We start from the raw sequence: 25,842 nt of genomic DNA, 5'->3' as shown, positions 1-25,842 counted from the left end.
TGGTCAAGCCAGCTAGCGCTGGACTATCTGAATCAGTTAGCTCTGGGCCCAAGTGACAAACCCTGCCTTAGTAAAATCATGAGGGAACAATTGAGAAACACACCCGTTGATATCCCTGGTATCCACATGCACATGTGCATGTACACCCATAACATATTTACCCATGCACATGCACATATGTACACATACATCACATGAACACACACACAAATACAATCAAAACAAGTTTCAAAACAGTGGTATCCTAGAAAAGCAAGTGTGTGAATGGTAAAATCCAGCAGACATGCTAATAAGGAAGGCAGAAGGTTACAAAGAAAAAGAAACTGGATAGCTTAAGCCATAGAAGTACAGGTCTACTTATGTTGGGTGGATGTTTTTGGACTCACTATATGTTGAGATAAAATTACAACCCTGTTTAAAATAGTAGTAAAAGAGTTTATTCTGAGCCAAATATGAATGATTATGACCTGAGAACATAGTGACCCTGTGGGACATTGTTCAACATAGAAGTTATGTGAATTGCAAATTCAGTATTCCACCTCTATACACTGGAAATGGATTTTCTACTCTTTCTAGTTAACATGCATCATAGAATCTTGTACGAATCAAATGTGAAATTCTGAAACAAAACTGGTTGAAAGTTCTCACTGGAAAATGATAGGATTTTTACTTTACTCATTGCAGGATATAATTTTTCAGACATTGGTGGAATTGAAGGGCCAAGAGATGAACAGAGATTTTGTGATTTCTCTGGCTGTGTGTTGCTCTGTAGGATTTAGGGTGACACCATCTTTAATTTGAAGCTGTTTCATTTCTAGGATGAATCTGAGTTTAGAGACAAACTCACTCCAATCACTGTTTTCATGGAGTATCGGTTGGATTACAGAACGGCTGCTGATGCAACAGGCTTGCAACCCATTCTCAACCAGTTCACCCCTGCCAACGTCAGCCGACAGGTACTGCTTCCCCAATGTTGACCTCGTCTAGTTCTGAGATATTTGTTAAGGTTTTATAACCCATGTCCTAAATATCATGTAGGATTGCTTTTGTAGCACTAATAGATGCTTAATTAAAGAAATGAAATGAAATGAAGAAATGAAAGGGAAAATCAGAGTATTTAGGTCAGAGGTTGTAAACCCATTTGTAAGATAGTTGAATGCAGAGAAAGGGTCACAATTCATATACATGAAATAGTAAAATATTTCAAGGAAAACAACAAAATGATGGCTTGCTTACATAACTGTTTTTAGGATTTTACTAAACATCTATAATATCTATACTATTTTTGGTGTGTATTTTAGTTGTTTTAAAAATGTACATGTGCACTAATATGTATATAATATATAAGTAATTTCACAAAGCAACATTAGGTTTTTTGAATCCTGTGCAAAGCATCTGTATTTAAATATTTGTTATTTATTTTATTACATCTTCATGTGGGTTAATAAGCATTTTTCTCTCACAGAATTCTTTTTGTTAAATCTAGATTGTTCTTTCTTCTTTACCTTTCTAAGATCCCTTGAGTAGTTTTTATTTAGGGAGGCCATAATTTGAGAACACTAGTTATGTCAGCAGCATAAAACAAGTGAAAATATATTTTAAGGTTTTATAATTTTTAATTTTTACAATTGTTATATTTCATTGTCCACATTGCTAATCATAGCTTATATACCATTCTTTGCCAGCCATGCATAAGGAACTTGTGAATATAATTCTGTGTTTATATTAGTTATTTTGAGTGGATACACATTATATTGATGACTAATTTATTAATGAATATCTGAGCCTCTAAACATTTGTCATTTAGAATTATACTTTCATTAAAAATAAATATTTACTTGTCCTCTTATGTGTTTTGATACATAAGCTGTAATTATTTTCTATTCATGTACTAGATTTTGGGTAGAAATGTTTTATGCATATTTTATTGCTTATTTTCTGACCCAGGGTCTCACTAGAAAAACAATAGACAATCCAAGAATGGTTTCTCCTATATTTCTCTTTTTTCTTCATTTTTATATTCTCTCTTTTACTTCCTACCTAGCTTTTTCTGTACCATTATTTTTCCTCCTTCCCTCCCCTCTACCCTCCATCCCTGCCTCCCTCCCTTCTTTCTTTTTTTCAAGGTAGGGTTTTGCTTTAGCCCAGGCTGACCTGGAATTCACTATGTAGTCTCAGGGTGGCCCCTAACTCATGGCAATCCTCCTACCTCTGCCTCCCAAGTGGGGATTAAAGGCGTGTGCCACCATGCCCAGTTCCTCCCTCCCTCCCTTCCTCCTTCTCTCCCTCTCTTCCTTTCTCTTGCCCCACACTGTTCTAGCTATCATATTTCCCAGGCTAGATCCAGAGAGAAAAGGTTTACACTTACTTGTTTCTTCTGATCATCTGAATGCTTCTGCTTTCCTCTCTCACATTGGCTTTGCACAGACTGGTCTCATGTTTTGGCTAGTTCCTTTTTCCCTAGATCTTCCTATCCGTGTTACTCCTGCATATTGATAGCTCCTTATTCTTCAACCTTTTCAGCCACTTTCTGTGATATTGACAGGGGTCACAGTCCTCAGTGGGAAACTTGGAGGGAGTTAATTATGCCCTAGTTCATACACCTTAGCTAGGAGCAGAGTTAAAAGTGAATTCTAATTTCTTGATTGTTACTTTGTGGTACCAGTCTTTATTCCAAAATGTTACTAATAAATTTGGGATATATAAAGTTTCCAAGTAATCATATCATACCCTATAAATTTTGTTCCCTTTTTTATTTAGCTATCTGACTTAAATGGCCATGATTTCTTTTGCCTGCTCCCAGCTGCAAGACAACTTAATGAGTGCATGTAAATACATGTGCATGTACACACACATACATAAATTCATAGTACATATACAACCTATACTGGGATGTTTTCATTGAAAATTAAAATTTTTTTTTTTTTTCTAGGCTCATATTCTACTTGACTGTGGTGATGACAATGTCTGTAAACCTAAACTGGATGTTTCTGTAGATAGGTAAGTTTTGCTCCAAATAAATGTTACCAGCAATTTAAGTGGAAGAGAACATTTTACTGTTCAAAATACTGTTACTTTAATGACAATTAGTTACAGTAAAGGATATTTCATGATTTTTCTGTAATAATAAATTATTAACTTTGAGCTTTAAAATATCCACTATGTTTTACTAGATGCCTGGCTTGGCAGGCTTATGAGCATTGGCTTTGAGTGTGTCACAAGGAATATATCACCTGGAAGATAGGCTTCATCATAGATCTACTCTTAAGGGAGATCCTTGCCATCTTATGTAACATACAGATTAGGATGAATATCGTGAGAATTATGGCAAATGACTAATTAATCTTTCTAGAAAAAAATAAAGGAAATTAGAATGTACAGATACATAAAATTGCTTCAGCAAAGTCAGGAGCAACAGGGATATATTACTGGCATCACCAGCTGTTCTTACTGAGGGAAGCATCAGATTTGTACCCAGTGTGATATTTTCTGTTTCTCCTGAGCTGTGAAGAAGTCTTAAAATATGAGACTCTGGTGAACATGTCAGTGCTGTTATTTATCTCCTATTTCTTTGAACAGTGCATATGCTCCCCATGTAGCCTTTTTTTCACAGTCTGGATTCATATTAACTTTCAGTGACCAAAAGAAGATCTATATCGGGGACGACAACCCTCTGACATTGATTGTGAAGGCACAGAACCAAGGAGAAGGCGCCTACGAAGCTGAGCTCATCATTTCCATTCCACCTCAGGCAGATTTCATCGGGGTTGTCCGAAACAGTGAAGTAAGCTAGCTGCCTCTTTGAAAATCGAAATGCACTCCCAGGTCCTATTAACATTAATGAGATGCTTGCCTATTTAATGATGCGCTGGCTTAGCCATTCTACCTAAGGCTAAATTGCTAGACAATAGCGTGTCTATCCTACATAATTCTTTTTAGGTTTAATCCTCTACAGAATGTATTGGTATGGCATTTTTAGAATTGCCAGCTAAGTGCCTTAAAACGAGGTCAGATAGATAAAGTGTCTAAGCCTGTCCATCCCATCATTTGTCAGAGGCACTGAGATTATGTATCTGAGTCCTGAGGGATCTTGCCTAATACTGTTACATTTATGTGCAGCGGTTGTCCACAGTTCTGTCTTCTCTCCATGTTTGCACAACTAGATTTATTTGCTTCATTAAAAAAATGAAGTATCTGCATGATCTTGAATGAGAACTTTATGGTCTTATGGTTTATGTTTTATTTACCTATCTTTGACTACTAATTTATCCCCCCCCCCAAATTCTCTTGTTTCTATCCAAGGCTTTAGCAAGACTTTCCTGTGCATTTAAGACAGAAAACCAAACCCGGCAGGTGGTGTGTGACCTTGGAAACCCAATGAAGGCTGGAACTCAAGTAAGCCTTTTTAATTGAATGGAATTTTGTCCCTACAAGTAGAATACTATATTTTTTTTTTCCATTTGGTTTGTTCATAGTAATTAAACACAAACATTTCAAAGTAGTTTGTTCATTTTTTCTAGTGCTATGTACTGAACCTCAAATGCTCTGCTACTGAGTGACATCCTCAGCCTTCTCTTTTCCTTTTTTTTTTTTTTTTTTTTTTGAGACAGGATCTTGCTTTGTTGCCCAGCCTGTCCTTCCCCACTCAAGATCCTCCTGTCTTTGCCTCTTTAGGGCTGAGATAACAGGGGCATACCCCCAAACTGTGCTAGATGTAGTAATCTTCAAATTGGTTTTGCTTAATTATTAAGAGAGTACTGTTCAGTTTAGTATTCTGAATATATGGGATGAGCTATTACATCTTCTTTAATTAGCTGCTCTTTACACTGCCTTCAGTTTGGCGCATGGATAGAAACATGATTTTAGCTAAAGGCTAGAATTATAATTTTGGTTTTTGGAACCAGTGCTTTAGTGGATTCTAGAAAGCCACTCAGGCTTGTCATTCTTTTTTAAAAAAATATTTTTATTTACTTATTTGAGAGAGAGAGAGTGGAAAGAGAAAAAGAGATAGATAGAGAATGGGCACTCAGCACCTTTAGTCACTGCAAACAAACTCCAGATGCATGAGCCCCCTTGTGCATCTGGCTTATGTGGGTTCTGGGGTGTTGAACTTGGGTCCTTTGACTTTGCAGGCAAACACCTTAGTGGCTAAGCCATCTCTCCAGCCCTCATTCTTTTTGAAAACATTTTTATTTATTTGAGAGTGAGAGAGGGGGAGGGAGGGAGGAGCGAATGGGTATGCCAGGGCCTGCAGCTGTTGCACATAAGCTCCAGACACATGGGCCATCATGTGGATCTGGCTTATGTGGGTCCTGGGGAATCAAACCTGGGTTGTGTGGCTCTTCAGGCAAGTACCTTAACCACTAAGCCATCTCTCTAGCCCAGGGCTGCCATTCTTAAATGATGTGGGGTTATCTTATTAGCTCAAAGCCCTGCCTTATAAGTTCAACATAGATGAGTTAGGCTCCCCTTCCAATGGGGGAGAAAAGAGTCCTGGAGCTTGAAATGAAGCTTCAAATGGGTCTCTTTCCAAGTCCTCCAAAAAGGAAACAGAGTATCTTGTATATTTCTGATATCAAGGAAAACATGGTAGTCTCTTGTTTTTATGGTAGAATTCATTTAATGGCACACTGATATTGGTAATGTGAAGATCTGTTACTATGACTTATTTTATTTTACTGTCTTTTGGTATATTTTCACTGAAAGCCATTATCTATGGATAAATGTTCTGTTATGGAAGAGGGCTTGAACAGTCTGCTGAATCTCATTGTTTTTCCACATATGTTTCATCATTAATAATCCAGTGTGTTTTTAAAATTTTTTTTCATGATAAATATCTCCAGTATTTTAGCTCAGTTTTGGCACTCCCTGTCTAGTCTAAGGAGGCAGCTCCAGGTTCTGGAATGCGGGAAGCAGCCCAAGGGAGGTGCCACTTTGTGTCATTGATGTGATCCCCACGAAGCTCATTTTAAGTGATTTTCTTTAAAGTCTATCAGAATCTCACCTACAGGGGTTAAGATGTGTGGTGCTGGGGAGGTGGATTGTGAAAGGTAGGAGGCGGAAAATCTGGTTGTGAATCTACTCATTCTTTCACATTGGTCCCTTATACTTGTAAACCTTCCATGTTTTTTCTTCCTGGTCTACTAACTCAGTTTGGCTGTTGGCTTTCTGTTACCAAAACATTGTACTTAATTGCTGAACCTTCATTGGCTCAGCAAAAGTTTTTCTAGTTTTAGAAAGATAGTTAATATCATTAAAAAAAGGTATAATTAATGCCAGGCATGGTGGCGAACGCCTTTAATCCCAGCACTCGGGAGGCAGAGGTAGGAGGATCGCCATGAGTTCGAGGCCATCCTGAGAATACAGAGTGAATTCCAGGTCAGCCTGAGCTAGAGTGAAACCCTACCTTGAAAAACCAAACAAACAAACAAAAGGTATAATTAGAACTAATTGTTAAATAGCCTCCATTATGGATTGGCCCACACATCTTGGATAAAAGAGATTCAGTAGAAAATAAGATTTAATTATCTTTATTCACTTTTGCTGTAAGCTCATGAAAACTGTGTTTTAGAATTTGTATTTTAGAATTTATTATTTGGATGTCAGATTTGAAAATTTTAATTTAAAACTAGGTACTAACCTTTGTTATCACTACGTTTTCTCTTGTTTAGGTTTTTGCTGGTCTTCGGTTCAGTGTACACCAGCAGTCAGAGATGGATACATCTGTAAGGTTTGACTTACAGATCCAAAGGTATGAAAATATTGTATTAAAAGAGAAAATTGCTGAACATGGTGACATATGTCTTTAATCTCAGCACTTAAGAGGCAGAGGTAGGAGGACTGCTATGAGTTTGAGGCCTGCCTGAGACTACATTGTGAATTCCAGGTCAATCTGGGCTATAGTGAGGCCCTACCTCTAAAAAGAAAAAGGCTGGAGAGATGGCATAGTGGTTAAGGTGCTTGCTGCAAAGCTTAAGTATTGTATTTGACTCAGATCCCACATAAGCCAGACACATAAAGGTGAAGCAAGCGCAAGGTCATTCATGTCCACTAGGTGACACAAGTGTCTTGAGTTTGATTACAGTGGCTGAGGCGCTGGCATGCCAATTCTTTCTCCCTTTGTCTCTCTCTAAAATAAAGATTAATCAATTAATTAAAAAGTCAATATGTTAGGACATAGCTATTATACTATTATTTCTCATAAGCGTATTGTGTGATATCCTTTAAATACCATGAATCGTATAGACTAAAATTTTAATAGGTGGTTATATACATTTTAAATCAATGTTATAAGAATAATTTTATGGTCAATTTTGAACTTACAAAGCGAAACTAAAGTATTAGGAAGTAGCACTTGGTCACTGTCTTGAAATGAAGTCCTGCTGGAAATAGTTGACTTATATGGTCTTCTTCCTTGCTGTGGTTCATTTTCAGTTTCACAAGTTTCCCTGTTTGGATTTGCATGCTAACTGTGTTGTCCAGCCTGAATGTGCTTTCTCTTTTCTTTTTCAGCTCTAATCTTTTTGACAATGTAAGTCCAGTTGTATCTCACAGAGTTGACCTTGCTGTTTTAGCTGCTGTTGAGATAAGAGGGTAAGTATGATTCTGGGTGGAGTGTTTCATTGCCATAATGGCTTTTGAACTGTAACTGCTAGACTCTGGCTTCTTTGGGACAACTGACACTCCTTGTTTGGTGGTTCTTTATGAGGGTAGTAGGTTTTATATAAATTAGGTCTCAGGTAAGATCCCACGTCTCACACATTTACTTGGTAGGCCTCTGAAAAGGAAAATATGATAACACTAATCTCAAATTAGTTAGACCTTTAGACTATTTGCTTTCTCACTTGCTACATGCTACATGTTCTAGTAGTTGTTCTGCATATGTATGTGTATTCATTACGTTTTCCTTTTAGACTTTTTAATTGTATCTTATTTTATTTGAATTTAGGGTACATTTGAAAAGGAACTATCATTTTGATATTCATGGTAGGCTTTCTCTGATCATTGTTTAGAGTTTCAAGTCCTGATCACATCTTTCTTCCAATTCCAAATTGGGAGCACAAGGAGAATCCCGAGACTGAGGAAGATGTTGGGCCTGTTGTTCAACACATCTATGAGGTTTGTGGCTTCTGGATTTAATGGAAACATAGTGAGAGGCTCTGCAAAGAAAACAGCTAAACTACTTAAAAAAATCTTCTATAATTTTATGTAAACTTTTCATAGTTTTTGCATATCCTACTTATAAATTCATTTTAAACAGTTATGGATGTTTACAGAAAGCAATTGATTAAATTTATTATTTACAATCAATTCATTCAACTTGAATGATAAGTCAGTGGGTATACTGCCATGCATTTTACAGTTCTGACTCAAAACTAAAAGTGCTTATAGTAATCACAATTTTATTTCAATAGAAAGGCATTTTCATTGTCATCATTCATCAATTATTTTTTAATATTGAATATTTTCATTCTGGTTTGACCTTTTGCACAGTGGTCATGCTATAGTTTAGAGTCTAACTGTACAAACACTGCTGTTCATATCCTTTTGCTAATGTGATTTGTAATGGTGACATAAGAGAATTATAGAATAAATTTTACTCAGTGTTTTTACATTTTCTTTCCTTTATTAGCTAAGAAACAATGGTCCAAGTTCATTCAGCAAGGCAATGTTGAATCTTCAGTGGCCATACAAGTATAACAATAACACTCTGTTGTACATCCTTCACTATGATATTGATGGGCCAATGAACTGTACTTCAGATATGGAGCTCAACCCTTTGAGAATTAAGGTAATGTGCTTCAAATAGCTCTTCATTACAATGTTTTATAATGTTTTATTTCTAAACTTCTAAATGAAATCAAGTAACCATGTTAACATATAGATGACCTATGCACTAAAAATTATGCTGCATATATAATGGGTAAGAACCAATCCTGTGAATTCTTGGTGAGCCATATATTTATTTTCAGTAAGCCTTAGGAGACATTCTTAAGTGATACAACTTGACCTTGGCTTCATTGCTTCTTGGATTATCAGATACATTTAAGTTATTTTTAAGTTAAGATGCATTTAAGTTATTTTGTCTTTAGAATAAAATATTCTATTTTACTCATGAATCTTATTGTATAGGACCTTGGAAAATGTTATTTTATAAAATTACACATATTTTTGGATATAGCATTTTCTGTTGTAGCAAGTACATTTACATAAGAAGATATTATAATATATAGACTAAAGAATTTTAAGGGAACAAAATGAAAAAATAAGCCAAGCATGTTAGTACATGCTGATAATTCCAGCACTCAGGAAAGCCAGGGTATCACAAGTTTGAGACCAGCTTAAACTACATAATGACTTCAAGGCCAGTTTGGCCTATATAGTAAGATCCTGTTTAAAAACAAAACAAGGGCTGGAGAGATGGTTTAGCTGTTAAATGCTTGCCTGTGAAGCCTAAGGACCCCAGTTCAAGGCTCGATTCCCCAGGACCCACGTTACCCAGATGCACAAGAGGGTGCATATGTCTGGAGTTTGTTTGCAGTGGCTGGAGGCCCTGGCGTGCCCATTCTCTCTCTCTCTCTCTGCCTCTTTCTCTCTCTGTCGCTCTCAAATTAATGAATAAAAATGGACAAACTATAAGTAAATAAAAACAAAAGAAAACAACAAAAACAAATCCGCATAACTGACAGAATTCCAGCTTGCTTCTGTAATTACATCGGTTGTTGTTTAGTGATGCACTGGGGAAAATAATGGCTAGGAAAAGTTAACACTCTTAGGACATATTTAGAATTTTAATCTGCATTTTCTGCCAAATGTCAACATAAAATATTTTCCAATATTATTTTCCACTGTCTTACAATACAATCCAGATCTCATCATCACAAACACCTGAAAAGAATGACACTATTGCTGGGCAAGGTGACCGGAACCATCTCATCACTAAGCGGGATCTTGCCCTCAATGAAGGAGATGTTCACACTTTGGTAAGTGCCATGTCAAATGTGCAAATTATAAACATTTAGAAATACGTGATTATAGGAATAGGCCAAGAACATTTCAAAAATAACAGCTGTGCCTAAACAACTGCAAATATTTTTGAACTCTTGCTTGCTTTCTCCTATTCAAATTAATGCCACATTCTCAAGTGATCCATTTTTATTGATTGCTAATAAAAATATTTGTATCCTAACTTGTTTTTTTTTTTACTGCATTCCTTTAGCATGCCTTTCTTTTTAATATGTCTATTTCTTTATTTGAGAGAGAAAGACAGAGAGAGAGAATAGGTATATCAGGGCGTCCACCCACTGCAAATGAACTGCAGGTACATGTGCTACCTTTTGCATCTGGTTTATCTAGGGTATCGAACCTGTGTCCTTAAGCTTTGCAGGCAAGTACCTTAGCCACTAAGCCATTACTCCTGCCCAGCAGACCCTTCTTAGTCTCACTTTTTATCTTTGATGCTTCCACACAGTACAGCAGGAAGAAAAAGCCTTAATTAAAATATATTAAAGGACCAATGTTCACTATGACTAACTTTTGTTGAGACAGGTTATGTAGTGATTATACTGTTTGAAAGAAACTTATTTAGCTTTTTAAAGAAATATTTTATTTATTTATTTATTTATTTATTTATTTATTTATTTATTTATTTATTTGAGAGAGAAAGAGTCAGAAAGAGAGGAGATCTTGGGAGTGCCATGGCCTGCACTCAAACTCCAGATACATGCATCCCCTTGTGCATCTGGCTTACGTGGGTCCTGGAGAATTGAACCACGATCCATTGGCTTTGCACACAAACACCTTAACTGCTAAGCCATCTCTCCACCCATCATTTAGCTTTTCGAAAATTAGTATATCTGTATACCATCGCATAGCAGAGTGTTTAGATTTCATAGCAATCTCTAACTTGTTTAACTTGTTTTTGTTTCCTTATTTTAGGTTTTTTGTTTGTTTGTTTGTTTTTGAGACAGGGTCTCACGTGGCCTGGGTTTTCGTCAGATTCACCAGGTAGCTAAGGATAACCTTGAATTCCTGATTCTGCCTGTCTCTACTTCTGAGGTGGTGAGATCATAGGCATGTACCACCACCCTTGGTGTATGTGGTGCTGATAATTGAACCCAGTGCTTCATGCATGCTAGGCAAGCTCTCTGCCAACTGAGCTACACTAATTATTTTTATATCACCTCAGTTCTGGAGCCCTTCTCAAGCTATATCCAGTTCAACCACTCTGTTGTTCATTTCATCATTTCTAGGACCTCATTCTCTCCTAGTTCTCCATATACCTCCACTGGCTCCTGCTTACTTTCTGTCTTCAGGCCTTTAGCCTCTGTATTGAACTCCAGACTTATCCAACTACTTGCTAGAAGTACTTTTTTAAAAAAAATCTAATAGGAAAAAAGGTTAATTCTAAAAATACAGCTTTGAATTTTCCCAACTCTTCTCTTTCCACATTAGTAAATATCATCTCCATTCTCCATGCAAAACTTGCATATTCTGTAGCAAGGTCCACATCCTCCATTTCAGCAAATTCTACTAACCTGCACTTTCAGAAGTAGCTAGAGCTGACTCACATGCATCAGTCATCCTGTCATAACTTGACCACAGCCACCTTCTTCCCTCACTTAGCTTTTATTGGACACCTCTTTGGCTTATGAGTTCTCACCTTCACATCACTATAACTTTTCTCTTAAATATAGGTCAGCTCAGATCACTCAAAAATCTTCTCTGCTAGCTGAAAAAAAAAAAAAAACCCAGAGCCTATAATAAAATAGGCTTTTCTTTTTTCTTTTAGTTTTGTATCCTGCAGTCCTGCAGGTTTATTTAACCCATTTATTAATTTTAGCAGCTTCTTTATTAGTTATATGTGAACAGTACATGTTGGTAACATCCTTGCCCTCCTCTCTGCCCCTCCCCAAAGGAGACCTTCTCATTGGGGATGCTGGTTATCCCCATGGGGATTGTAGGTCATGTATTGTTCGGGTAGCCATCAGTTATGGGGAAGAGGCAATGTCTCTGTGTGTAATGTCCCAGTTTGTGCCTTGACAGTCTTTCTGACCCCTCTTCCTTGAGTCATATTGGGTTTGTTTTAGGTCTACTTCACTGATGAGGTCTTGGGAGCCTCTGTGTCTCTGGATATCTGGTTTGGTAGGGGTTGAGTGTTCTCTGTGTCTATGTCCTTCACCCTTGTGCTTGTACCAGGTTCACCAAGAAAGCATCACTCTTGCTCATTTCCCCAATTACTCTTGGGTTTAGCTGGGGCCCTAGTAAGGAGTGATGGCTGATTCTCTCCTCAGGTTTTCTGTCCATCTGAAAAAGCAAAGCAGATTCTCCAATGGAGAGTGAAGTCAGCCCTGGATAAACAGGATAACCATTACTAGTTTAGAGAGAATTTAATAGATATAGGTCCTCTAGACCAAGGTTGGTGGGAGCTTGATATTGGAGAGCGAACTCGTTATTTGGATATGATTCTGCCTTGTTCCCCAGTTCTAGCTATGGGTTCTGTTCCACTGAGTGGATCTATTATCCAATCCAAGAGTAGTTGGTTACCCACCATGGCTGTGTGTCACTATTGTACCTGGGTGAGCATCACGTCAGGTTGTTTGCTGCTAAGTAGCTTAGACCTTGAGTTGCTTGGACAGATGTTGGCCATTTTCTCCCAGTAGCTCATGTAGCACCTTCTGGCACTAGATGAGCTGACTGTCTGGGGACTGGCTCTCTTCCAGATTCCAGCTACATCTTTCCATGTTCCATACCAACAGCATATTGTGTCTTTGGCAGTAGAGTCTTACCATTAACCTTTAGTGGGTAATCAAGTGCTCTGACAGAATTATGTCTTCTTTTGGAAAACCTTGTAGGTCTCTCTGACCAGCAGCTCATTATGGATGTTAACTACATTCTGGTACTGGGAGTTATATAGGCCAGTGACAAGGGAAAAGAAGGAAGAAAAAGATAGGTAATATAAAAGAGAGAGAGAGAAAGAAATGGGAAAATAAAGGTTAGTCTTCATCATACTGTCTCCAGTGCCCTTTGACTCAGGTATACCCACTAAGGACCTGATGAAGGTTCAGCCTTTCAGTCTGTCTTTAATGATATAGAAATCTGTGTACCAGTTCCATTTGAGTCCAGTTTTGTGTCCCCCTCCTACCCCACCTTCCCTATTGTCTGGTCATTGAGATGCTTTTTAGATATGTCCACATCTCGGGATGATCCAGGTTAGGAGCCGCAGATGAGTGAGAGCACACATGATCTGGCCCTCCCTACCTCTCTGCCTGAGCCTCATCATCTGTTTACTCTGCTTCTCACATTTTCCACCTTGCTTTTCATTGAGCAGACAACACATGCATGTTTCTGCCTCAAAACTTTGAAATTACTCTTCAGTTTCCTGGCATACTTTGTGTTTTGATAGCCCTATGGTTTAACACACCATCTCCTCTGATATCCTGAAATTTCAGTTTATGACAGAGAACATGCCAGGCTAACTATATAAAACAAACGCTTCTACTTCCACTACTACCCCATCCTACTTTTGAATCCACAGTCTCCATCCTCTTGAATTATATATTTTCTTGATTGAGATGAAGCTTATGTAACAAAACATTCATCATTGTAGCCATTGTTTTTTCAAGGTAGGGTCTAGCTCTAGCACAGGCTTACATGGATTTCACTATGTAGTCTCAGGGTGGCCTTGAACTCACAGCAATTCTCCTACCTCTGCCTCCCAAGTTCTGGGATTAAAGGCATGCGCCACCAGGCTCAGCTTCATTTTAGCCATTTTGAAGTCTGAAGTGTGTAGTATATCATAACACTGGTGTTACCATCCCCATTATAATTTCAAAACATTTTTGTCGGTCCCAAGGTAAATGCTACAGTTAGTAAGTAGCCATTTCCCATTCTGTCCAACAGCTCCTGATCAACACACACACACATATATACACATGAAATGCACTCGTGCCTGGCTTCTTTCCCACGTGTTTTCATGATTCTTCCATTTGTGGCTTACTTGAATACACTATCTTTTGTTTATCCATTTATCAATTTAATGGGTATTTAGATGGTTCTCACCTGTTCATTTTGAATAGTGCCACTATGAATGTTTATGTGAAAGTTTTGGGAATAAATTTAGCAATGAAATTGCAGGATCACATGGAAACTTCATAACCTGTCCCCCACATACACTGTTTTTGTGGAGACATGGACTTATTACTGTGCAATGAAGCTGGCCTCAAACTTGCAGTCTGTGTGCCTTAGCCTCCCAAGTGTTAGGATTACGGGTGTGCATCACCAGCCTGTGCTTAACTTTTTGATATAACTCCTTGCTACATAGCTGTGCTATTTATACCCCAACAAGCAAATATATAATAGTTGTAATTTTCTATTTCCTTTCTGGTACCAGTTACTGACTATTTTTGTTTCCAAATTTTTGTAATCATCATAGTGGCATGATGGTTTTGGTCTCTATTTCCCTGTTGACTAGTGATGTTTAGTATATTTTCAGTTGTATCTTCTTTGGAGAACTATTTATTGACATCCTTGTCCCCTTTTAACTTGGGTTATTTGCTTTTCATTGTTGCCCTGTAAAAAGTTCTTCATATGTTCTAGATACTAACCTTATCCGATAGATGACTACATATTTCCTCTCATTCTTTGTCTTTCACTTTCTTCATAGCATTTTTAGGTGAACAAATGCTCTTAAATGTTGAGAAGCCAAATTTATATATGTATTATTTTTTGTTGCCTGTACTTTGGCTGCCATATTTTAAAATATGGCAAGGTCATATTTCTTTAGGGTGGTAATGCTTTGCCAACTGATAGTCACACTCAGAATTGCTAGCAAGATTCCAATTACGTATTCATGCAGAACTGCAAAGCAAACCAAATATGCAGAGTAATCTTGAGAAGGAAATAAACCAGGCATGGTGGTAAGGGTCAAGAAGTACATGGTCAGGTTTATACTTGTCTAAGCTTGACATTTCAACTTGCTACTTTTATGGTGTGGGGGGGTTGTCAAGGTAGGATCTCACTCTAGCCCACGCTAACCTGGAATTCACTATGGAGTCTCAGGGTGGCCTCGAACTCAGACAACCCTCCTTCCTCTTCCTAAAGGTCTGCACTACCATGACCAGGAGACCGGCTACCTTTATATCTCTGATTCATGTTGAGTTAACTTGAGCACACAGTCCAGATTCACTGCATCATTTATTTGTTGAAAGGACATTTTCTCCCTCTTCAGTGATCTTGGCACCTTGTGGAAAACAAACTGACCAAATGTATAGATGCTCAAGTTCAGCCACTCTTTGTGTGCTTGCTTACCCTCCTCTAGCAATCCTCCCACCTTTGGGTCTCTATCACTGTCATGTACACAGAGATGAATTTTCTTTTTGTGTTGTTGCTTTATTGTCCCTTCTAGAACCAGGGCAGCTGAGTAGAGATAGCATGGTTAGGCACCCCTACAGTGTTTGTTACCGTAGGGGATAAGTTTGCTGTTTGTCATGTGTGTTTCCTCCATGCTCCTTACCAGGTGGAGCAAGGCCACTTCTGTTTCTGCTTATCAAGTGTTTGCCCCATTTGTGAGACAGTATTGCTGTGAGGTGCATGCCTGTGATATAGTTAATGCAGTGTGACCAGCACATACAAGGTGATAAGTATTTGTTTCCCTTGGCTGCCAAACTTAGCTTACTGATGAGAACACTAAATGTGGCAAAAGTCATCATCATGTCATTTGATATTTTTCAGGTCTCACATGGATTGCCCATTGAGGTTTTTTTTTTTTTTTTTTTTTTTTATTACTAAGATTTTTGTTCTTTTAAGAAGGGTCTCGCTTTGGCCCAGGCTAGCTGTGAATTCATGGTGATCCTCCTCCTTTAGCCTCCTGGCTAGGATTAAGTTCCTGGCTGGATTAACCACTGAAAATTTACTGTTTACTTTGATTTCTTCATAGATACTGTGATCTGGTTTTCAGGACTTACTATACTTATGTTCAAGGTTTGCCCAAAGACTATTGAGTTCTAGTCATAAAATGGATATTTCAATATTAAAGATTTTTTGGTTCCTATAATAAATCACATTAAAATGAGCCTTTTCAGAACAAAAAGCACTGACTTAACTGTTAGCCTGTTTATTGGAAGCATTAGTCCTACAAAACAGAAGAATCTATGTCATCACTCTTTGGCCTACACATAATAATGTATAATGTTAGCAAGATGATAGGCTGATGTTTTCTTGTGAGTAACTGATTGGTTCTGGCAGGGTTGTGGAGTTGCTCAGTGCTTGCGGATCGTTTGCCAGGTTGGGCGACTGGACAGAGGGAAGAGTGCCATCCTGTATGTCAAGTCTCTGCTGTGGACGGAGACCTTTATGAATGTAAGCAGATGTGACATTCATCAAATTAACCTACCATTTTTCTCCAAAGAAATTTTCTAAAAGGCCTAGTACCTGAGAACCAAAACCCTTGTTATTTCTTTGCAGAAGGAGAACCAGAATCATTCCTACTCTCTGAAGTCATCTGCTTCATTTAATGTCATAGAGTTTCCTTATAAGAATCTCCCAATTGAGGATATCTTCAACTCCACTGTAGTAAGTCACTGGTTTAGAGAGATGAATAAATGCATGCATTTCAAATTCTGTAGATTTTTTATGTTGCTTTTAAAAATAGAAATGTAAATACAATAACTTAAAGTAATACAATAGGATTATCACCTTGTTTTTATGAGTACTTTACTCCCTGATGATAGAATTATTAAGGCTGGTTCTTTCACTTAACCACCTTGTTCTATGTAAAAGATTTTTTTAACTGTATATTAATTATATTGGAGACATTTGATGATCATTTCTCCACACAAAATTATAAAGTTAGAAATTAACTACAGTAAGAGGTATTTTGAAAGTCTTTAAAGATGGAAAATAGGATCAGTCACTCTATGCTATGTTGGATTCTTTAAATATCATTTCAGATTCAGCGAGAAAGTTGGAAGTCATGCATACACACACACACACACACACACACCCATGCTGTTGATGACAAACATACAATCACTAAATTATAGCATGTGCAAGCCAATACAGTATGAATACCCCTAAAAAGTTAGTTGTCACTCAGGTATTTTTAACTAAATCAATGAGTTATTTTAAAAAATTAAATATATGTTCTCTGACAGGTTACCACTAATGTCACCTGGGGGATTCAGCCCGCACCTATGCCAGTGCCTGTGTGGGTGATCATTTTGGCAGTTCTTGCAGGACTATTGTTATTGGCTGTTCTTGTATTCATAATGTACAGGGTAAGTAACAGACTTTTAAAGAAGGAGGAAGGGAGAGAGAGAAATAATGAAAAGGAAATAAGTGAAAGAAGAAAGGGAACTACCGTTATGATACATGATGGCATTGCTTATGATTTAGGGTAAGAGAAGTTGTACAGAGTGTCATTTGAACCTTCTTGGTGATAATAGCCACTCAAAAAAAAATTTTTTTTTTTTTTGAGGTAGGGTCTCGCTCTAGCCCAGGCTGACCTGGAATTCACTATGTAGTCTCAAGGTGGCCTCAAACACATGGCGATCCTCCTACCTCTGCCCCCCGAGTGCTGGGATTAGAGGTGTGCGCTACCACACCTGGCTCAAAAACATTTTAATATTCTATTATTTAGTGAGAATAATGTTGGTTTTTCTTCAACTGACAGGTGGGTTTTTTCAAACGTGTCCGGCCACCTCAGGAAGAACAAGAGAGAGAGCAGCTTCAACCCCATGAAAATGGTGAAGGAAACTCAGAAACTTAACTGTGATCTTTCATCTATGCTCCATCTTGACTATAGTATTAAATCTCCTTCACATGAAAAGAAAATGTGAAGACTGTGTTTCTGATGGTACTCAGTAGCCTCAGTTTAACCACAAAACTGAGAGCAGTATTGGTCCATTTTCTCTTTATAAATAAGTTCAAACTACAATTACTACACATACACTGACTTGTGTTTTTAGGTATTTAAATGATGAAATTTCAAATGATGGTTCTTAGTGTACAGAAGACAGGTTGGGCCTGACTTACTACTTTATATAGCATCGTACCTCCTGTAATTACTGTTTCTGCTTACATGTTAGGATCTGCTCTTCATTGTTGTGGTTATGTTAAGGCAATTAGAATCTGAGAGCCATTCAAGGGTAGACCCTAGCATCAGTAGTTCTCTGTAGGTACTTAGAACTTTAATACACATTACACTACAGGTAAGTTTTCAAGCTACTAAAGCCTTTGTAGTTGCATGAAGCTGGACTTTAATGTCATTTATATTGTAGAACTTTTTTTTAAAGCACATGATATCATTAAAACAGGATATAGCTCAGTGGTAAAGCATGTGCTTATCGTGTGTAAAGCCCTAGGTTCTATCCCCAGCACTAGAGGGAAAATTTGTTTCCTATAATAACAATGGTACAATATTTTCATATGAAAATTGAGTACATGCTTTTAAATTTGTATTTATATTTAATCCACAATCCATTTTATTACATTTTAACTTGTATAGTATAAGTTCTATGTCAAACCTTTTAAGCCACCCCATACTAAAATTAATTCTACAATCATAATTACCCTTTTGTTAATAGTTTGACTTCTGTTAAATATGATTATGCCTAAAGCCATATGGAGTTGGCAGTTGTTTCCAAAGTACATCTATTCCATTATATTTTTTGCCTGGTGATTTGCAGTATATAAAAGAAATTATTGTAATTGAAATACTATTCTGGTAGCTTATTGATATCACTGCTTACTAGTAGTATATTCTTTAATTAGGACAAAGTTTTTAGTTAGTGTTAATTTATTTTTCTCATATACATATTTTTCCTTATATTTCCAACACTGAATGGGTCAAAATTATCTTTAAAACCTACCGGAACCTAGATCCCCATTCCCACCTCATGAGGTATATGTGGAGTTAAAAACTCTTGGTGTTTTTGCTCACTGGTTTGCTTCTGGTACAAGCATGATGTTTTTTGCAGGGGTAGTACCTCATGTTCAGCAAGGTAGTGTGGAAAACTAGCCTCAGCTATCAAAATGACTATTAAAATGTATTTTTGTAAGCAATCATTATTGCAACCCTTTTAAACCTTTCTTAAGTTTGTTAACATAAATGAATTTTCTAGGATTATTTTTAATAAAACAGCATAGGTGGTAAATTGTAAATTTAAATGCCTGTGATTTATTCACAGTTCCTCAAGGCCTAGGGATGACTATCAATTATATCCATCTTCATGTCATTACATCATGTTGTGCGCTAGCAAGTGAGAATTTTAATAGCTTCTTAACTGCCATGCTTTTTAGGCAATGATAAATATTTCTCTTAAATAACTGGCTATTTTTCTACATTTTAAAAATAATTGAAATTTATCTCACCATATCTTGTGTAATAATTTCATGCACAAGTGCCTGAGCTAATCTAGAAACTCTATATTCCTAACCTGAAGCACATTTAGGTGAGTTATACCAATTAGACTATAGACGGGTGTCTATACTTAGCGTTAGTGACTTTTAAAATTAGTAGGTTTTGGAGTCTAGAATTTATTAGTGGTTTGAAAGATCTTAATCATATGCAATAGGTATTTTATTACTAATAAATTTGAGTAATTTCAAGAAGGTATTTTTATCCTAGGGCCAAGTGTTTCCCAGCACCAAATAGTCACTGAGTTGGCCTATAATAACTTTTATCTATTTTCCTACCTAGTAGTTATTATTTCTGAAAATAAGTGTTAGATAGACACTCTTTGGAAAAGAGTTATTATTGGGTTTTGTACAGCTATTCCCTTTCTGGCTTCTATCTCAAGGAATAATTTTCTATTAGAGAATGAATGATGCTATAATTGGAAATTAAGATGATGTTTTAAATTGCCTTTATGAAGTGCAGTTTTTAGATACTATAGATTTTCTTTCAAAAAGTAAAAATTATATCTTAAGAAATATGAACTATAATTTTAAAGTCTACCTGGAGGAAAAATGCTAAGATTCTTTTTATTGTAGACTATATTTGAGAAAATATCACAAGATAGTTCTATGAAAGCCATGTTAATCTGTAAGCAGTTTAAATATTACTACATATGAGATTTATTGAGTCAAAATTAATTTCAAAGGATCAAATTATTATAATTACTTCAATTAAAAAATTGAGTGAGCCAGAGAACAATAAATATGTGTAATACAGGTAGGAAATATTGATACTGTTATTGATTTCTTATATAGATATTACCAAATTGATATTTCGCAAAATATTTCTGAGGGTCATTTTCCCCTTTATGTTCCTCTTATGATCAATTATCATTAAAATTCTGATTATGTTCTGAATGATTCTGAAAGGTAAAATAGTCAAAATATAATTGTCCCAATTCTACCTTGTGTTATGAAATTACTTATGAAGAGTTCATCTTCATGTATACAATATTTATATTTATGTAAAGAGGAAACTCAGTAAGCAAGCATTTACTACTTTGTTACAAGAGCATTCAGAGAATTTTAATCGTGAGTCATGGCCCTGAGGGAGGCATTCAAGTGGCAGAATGCAGTGTACGATAGAGCAGCTCGTTCTTGCAGTGTGGAAGGCAATACCTGTTCCTGTGTTTCAGAATGTTAGAGCCTGATAGGAATGAGTAAGTTCTTGGAATACCTTTGTGTGACCATTGTCTATCTGAGGGTTACCTTGTTTGTACTTGTGGACAGCTTGTATGTATAGTAACTAGGTAAGAAAAACTGGAAAATTTGAGAATTTATTAGAGGACCCAAAAATAAATAAATAAAATTATTTAATATCTGCTCATCTGGAAAATTTCCCTTTAAACTTGTTGCCTACCTTGAACCATGATGTGCAGTATGTAACATACACTGGTATTTTATTGTACTTTCTGGTACATAATGAACTTGTTGAGAGAGGTACTGAATTTTGATTTTTTGTTGTCATTGTTCTCAAGGTAACCAAACCTAGGTCATAGCAAAGACACCATTAATTTAGAAAGCCTAATCTAAACTGAGGTTTATTAGTATTTTTAACAGGTAGGAGAAAGTCCAATACAGAGGTCATTTACTCCTAAGCCGTCCGTTATTCCATTTTTTTTTTTAAGGCAGGACATGAACTGTTTCTTGCCAGTTTTGAAACACTTTCAAAAACTTGGAAGCTGTGTAAATCAAATTAATTTGCTATCTAAGTAACATAGAAAGGACTTATCTTTGTTTAGCTTCTCTTGTGACCACCCACATTGGGTGAGACATGAAATGAGTGTTCTCAGCTCTGCCCTTTGCTAACTTGATGAGTTAGTGAAAGCAGGTACCATGTTCTGTGTAGTGATCAACATGTAACTTGTGACTGTACAATAAACGTGAGCATATGGTGCCACTTTTTTGTGTGAACGTCATCCTTTCTATGGTGTTTTGTTTCTTAGTTACAAGGGCCAGCAATAATACACCGAACAGGTCACTTCACAGTGGTGGTGCAGCTCCCCTAAGAGCATTGATTATTTAAAGGAAGGAAGTATAAAAATGCAAAGGGAACTTAACTATCAATAGTACTCCAACAGCTCGGGAAATAACAGCAAGAGTTGGCATATCAGAATGCATGAAATAACAAGTTTTTGTATAGTGAAGGAAACAGAGACAAGAGACAACTTACAGGAGAAAATCTTTGATAGCTGTACATCTGAAGACCATCCTTCCATCATCCATTCATATAAATGGGCTAATGACAGAAACACCACAAAAGATGGAATGCAAGTGGCCAGTAAATATATGAAAATGTTTATCATCTTTAGTCGTTAGGGAAATACAAATCAAAAATAAATCAAAACTACACTGAAATTTTGTCTCACCTTAGTCAGAATGGCTGTCATTAAAAAAAAAGAAAATAGCCAGGCCTTAAACCCCAGCATTCAGGAGGCTGAGGTAAGAGGCTAAACCTGAGACTACATTGTGAATTCCAGGTCAGCCTGGGCTACAGCAAAACCCTACCTCAAAAAACCAAGCCAAAACAAACAATAACAACAACAACAACAACAAAACAGATAATACTGGGGAGGAACTGTGAAAAATAACCTTTTCTTCTTCTTTTTTTAGTTTCACCTGGGGCATTTTGAGGTATGATGAGGTGGTTCTCTCCTTAGGATCTGTGTCTATCTCAAAAAGAGAAGGAGATTCTCTGAAGGAGAGTAAAGTTAGCACCAGATAAATGTAATAACAGTTATTTTTTTAGTTTTATAGGTGTAGGCCCACTTGTAGCCCACAATTGGGAGCTTGGTAATAGAAAGCAGGCTCAATTTTGGATATGATTCTGACTTTCCCACAGCTCCAGCTGTGGGAAAAATAGTTGGGGAAACATGCAAGAGTGCTGTTTTCTTGGTGCACCAGGTACCAGCACAATGGTGAAGGAGATAGACACAGAGAACAATCTGTCCCTACCAAACCAGATATTCAGAGACACAGAGGCTCCCAAGATCTCAACATTGAAGCAGACCTAAAATGAACCTACCGTGGCTCAGGGAAATTTGCAGAAGAGGGGGTGGAAAGAATGTCAGAGCCACATGTTGGGTCATGATATGCAGAGATATTTCCTCCTCCTCAAAACTGATGGCTAACCCCACAATGCACGACCCACATACCACCAACAAGGAGGGTCCCTGTGGAGGAGGGAGGACAAGGATGAGACTAACAATGATACCAACTTGACTGAATTCACTGAGTACAAAAAAAAGTTAAAATATACATATATATATATGTAGCAGACAAATTCATGTTCGCTGAGATGAACTTCCAGACCAGGCACAGTTATGGAGGAAGGGATCTATTAAAGCTTATAGATCCAGGGGAAGTTCCATAATGGCAGAAGAAGCTGGCCTGCCTTCACAGGTCCAAGCAGACAGAGAGAAGCACAAGCCTAAAGATCAAAAGCCACAGCACACTTCAGGAACTCCAGATAAGCACACTTTGCATATCTTTAGATTGAAATCGGAAACCCACCACCACACCTCAAGATCACCCACTGACATTGCCTCCAGCCAGGTAGCCAGCAGATTCAAACTACAAACAAATAAACAACTGAATATATTGGTGGCCATCTATTCTATTCAAACCACCACAATATATTTATTCCAAGCAGAAAAATGCCAGAGAGAATGGGCATGCCAGGGCCTTTAGCAACTGCAGACACCAGATGTGTGCACTACTTTGTGCCTCTCACTTTATGTGGTTACTAGGGAATTGAACGCTAATCATTAGGCTTGGAAACAAGCACTTTAACCTCTGAACCATCTCTCCAGCCCCTGAAAAAGTAACTCTTACTACACCACTGGTGAGAATGTAATCTAGTGCAGCCATGATGGAAATCAGTATGGAGGCACCTCACAAAAACAAAACCTATGTAGGATCCAGCTATAGAACTGGGAATATACCCAAAGGACTCTAGAGCAGCCAGCTGCTTATCCATGGTTATTGCTGCATGTTCATAATAGCCAATTCATAGAATCAATTTGAGATACCTATTTTTTTAAATTCTTTTTTGAGAGAGAGATAGAGGTATAGAGAAAGAATGGGTGCACCAGGGCCCTAGCTGCTGTGAACAAACTCCAGACATGTGTGTCCCCCTTGTGCTCATGTGTGGCATTGCGTGCTTGTGTCACTGTGTCTGGCTACATGGAACCTGGAGATTCAAACATGAGTTATTAGGCTTTGCAGGCAAGTGCCTTAACTGTTAAACCATCTCTCCAGCCCTGAGATATCTATTAACAAGAGTTGATTAATCAAATGTGATATATATGTAGATATGGATATAGATACATATAAATACATACATATATATATATACACATACATATATATATATGTATATATATTAATTACACTGTAGTTTTTTTTTAGCTCTGAAAACAAAATTATGCTCTTTACAAATGAATGGAACTGGAGATCATCGTATTAATCAGACTCAGAAATTGTGTATATTGTGTGGTTTCTTTCCTCATATGCTTTATTTATGATTTTACACACATACACACATGCATGCACACACATGAGACTTGAAAGTAGAAGGGAAATACTTGGGAAGAGGAAATGTACTAGTGGGAAAGGAGAGGGAGGAAAGAAATGAGAATTTGGGGGTGATATGTTCTTAGTGATTGTTGTAGTCAGGTTCACATTGCTGGTAGAAATCACCCAACCAAGAGCAGCTTGTGGGAAAGAGAGGTTTATTTTGGCTTACAGGCTCGAGGAGAAGCTCCTTGATGGCAGGGGAAAATGATGTCATGAGCAGATGGTGGACATCACTCCCTGACCAACATAAGCTAGACAATAGGAACAGCAGGGTGTGCCAAACACTGGCATGGGGAAACTGGCTATGACATCCATAAGCCCACCTCCAACAATACACCGCCTTCAGGAGGCATTAATTCCCAAATCTCCCATCAGCTGGGAACCTAGCACTCAGGACACCTAAGTTTATGGGGGACACCTGAATCAAACCACCACATTCTGTCCCTGGCCCCCATAAACTGATATCATACATGACGTAAAATACAATGCATTCAGTCCAACTTTAAAAGTCTCCATAGGTCTTATCAATCCCAATGATGTTCAAACATCCCCATAGTCCAAAATCTTTTAACTGACCCATAATACCCCCCAAACCCCACAAACATTCACACTGCTGAACATGTCATTGGGCATAGCAAAGAAATATTTAAGCAATACATGATTTAAACAGGGCAAACATCAAACTCTGTAGCTCCAAATACAACAATTCTAGCCAGTGACCAAACTCCAAGTCTGATAATTCTAACCAGCAACAAGTCTCTGGAATTCCCCCTCCAGCTAGGCTACTCACAGTCCTGAAAAACTTCATCAGGGCCGGCAGCTTTCCTTAGCAGCCATTTCATGGTCCTGGAATCTCCTGGGTCTCCACTGCAATCCATGGTACATCCTCATGGCCCCATGGGGTCTCCATGTAGGCAACCAGCAAACCTGCTTCACATTGCCCATGACCATTTCCAAAACACAAGACCATGTTACAAACTCAATGACCCTCTCTTTCCTGCATTTCTTATACTCCACAATACCAGGTAGGGTGCCAATTTGTTGATCCAGGGGGGAATAAATCAGACTTTGAAGAACAGGACACTTCTTGAGCCCTCAGTCTCCTCCAAAAGAGTCTACATTCTTCCTGTTGCCCCAGTGCAGGTCAGCTAGCCCAGGCTCAAAGGTTATAATCTCTCAATTGCAGCTGAACAGGCAATAGTTTAAGCCCAAAGATTTCTTTCTGTGCCATATCCCTCTGCTCACACCATTTTATTTCTATGCAAAGCAACCCTGCACAACTTCTCAGGACACGGGCATAACAGCCAGCTTTTCACACAAACTGCTAGCCCAGTCCAGGTAAAGCTCTTTGTTGCCCTCATAAGCCAAACCTCACCGTCTATAGTTCTTACTGCATTCAGGCCTTTCAACTCTGAACGAATAGTCCATCAAGCTGTACTTACAGCACTGCAAGGTGTCTCTTAGGCCAAGGTTTCAAATCCTTCCACATTCCTCTTGAAAATCAGCTTCAAAAGGCCAAAGCCACACAGTCAGGTGCCAGGCAGCTAGCTACCCCACTCCCCAGTACCACTTTACTGTTGCAGTCAGGTTCACATTGCTGGTAGAAATCACCTAACTAAGAGCAGCTTGTGGGAAAAAGAGGTTTATTTTGGCTTACAGGCTTGAGGGGAAACTCCACAATGGCAGGGGAAAATGATGGCATGAACAGAGGGTGGACATTACTCCCTGGCTAACATAAGGTAGACAACAGGAACAGGAGAGTGTGCCAAACACTTGCATTGGGAAACTGGCTGTAACACCCATAAGCCC

At 37.7% G+C, this 25,842-nt stretch overlaps 1 protein-coding gene across 2 annotated transcripts in view; it reads left to right on the top strand.

The window, feature by feature from the left end:
* Itgav (integrin subunit alpha V) overlaps positions 1–21,355 on the top strand; it is a 98,470-nt gene extending 77,115 nt beyond the window's left edge. For both annotated transcript variants that reach the window (XM_045146685.1, XM_004660274.2), the window contains exons 18-30: positions 819–956; positions 2,933–3,000; positions 3,637–3,784; positions 4,303–4,395; positions 6,672–6,751; positions 7,513–7,593; positions 8,013–8,118; positions 8,633–8,791; positions 9,870–9,983; positions 16,246–16,359; positions 16,465–16,572; positions 17,154–17,276; positions 17,672–21,355. In XM_045146685.1, the coding sequence (XP_045002620.1) occupies positions 819–956; positions 2,933–3,000; positions 3,637–3,784; positions 4,303–4,395; positions 6,672–6,751; positions 7,513–7,593; positions 8,013–8,118; positions 8,633–8,791; positions 9,870–9,983; positions 16,246–16,359; positions 16,465–16,572; positions 17,154–17,276; positions 17,672–17,767 (1,428 nt within the window). In that variant the 3' untranslated portion in view covers positions 17,768–21,355. The remainder of the gene's footprint in view (positions 1–818; positions 957–2,932; positions 3,001–3,636; positions 3,785–4,302; positions 4,396–6,671; positions 6,752–7,512; positions 7,594–8,012; positions 8,119–8,632; positions 8,792–9,869; positions 9,984–16,245; positions 16,360–16,464; positions 16,573–17,153; positions 17,277–17,671) is intronic.
* Positions 21,356–25,842: the final 4,487 nt, after the last annotated feature.

Source organism: Jaculus jaculus, chromosome 4 (genome assembly GCF_020740685.1).
Source record: "Jaculus jaculus isolate mJacJac1 chromosome 4, mJacJac1.mat.Y.cur, whole genome shotgun sequence".
NCBI classification, from domain to species: domain Eukaryota; kingdom Metazoa; phylum Chordata; class Mammalia; order Rodentia; family Dipodidae; genus Jaculus; species Jaculus jaculus.
The sequence above is the reverse complement of the archived record's forward strand: the minus strand, read 5'-3'. Positions and strand labels throughout refer to the sequence as shown.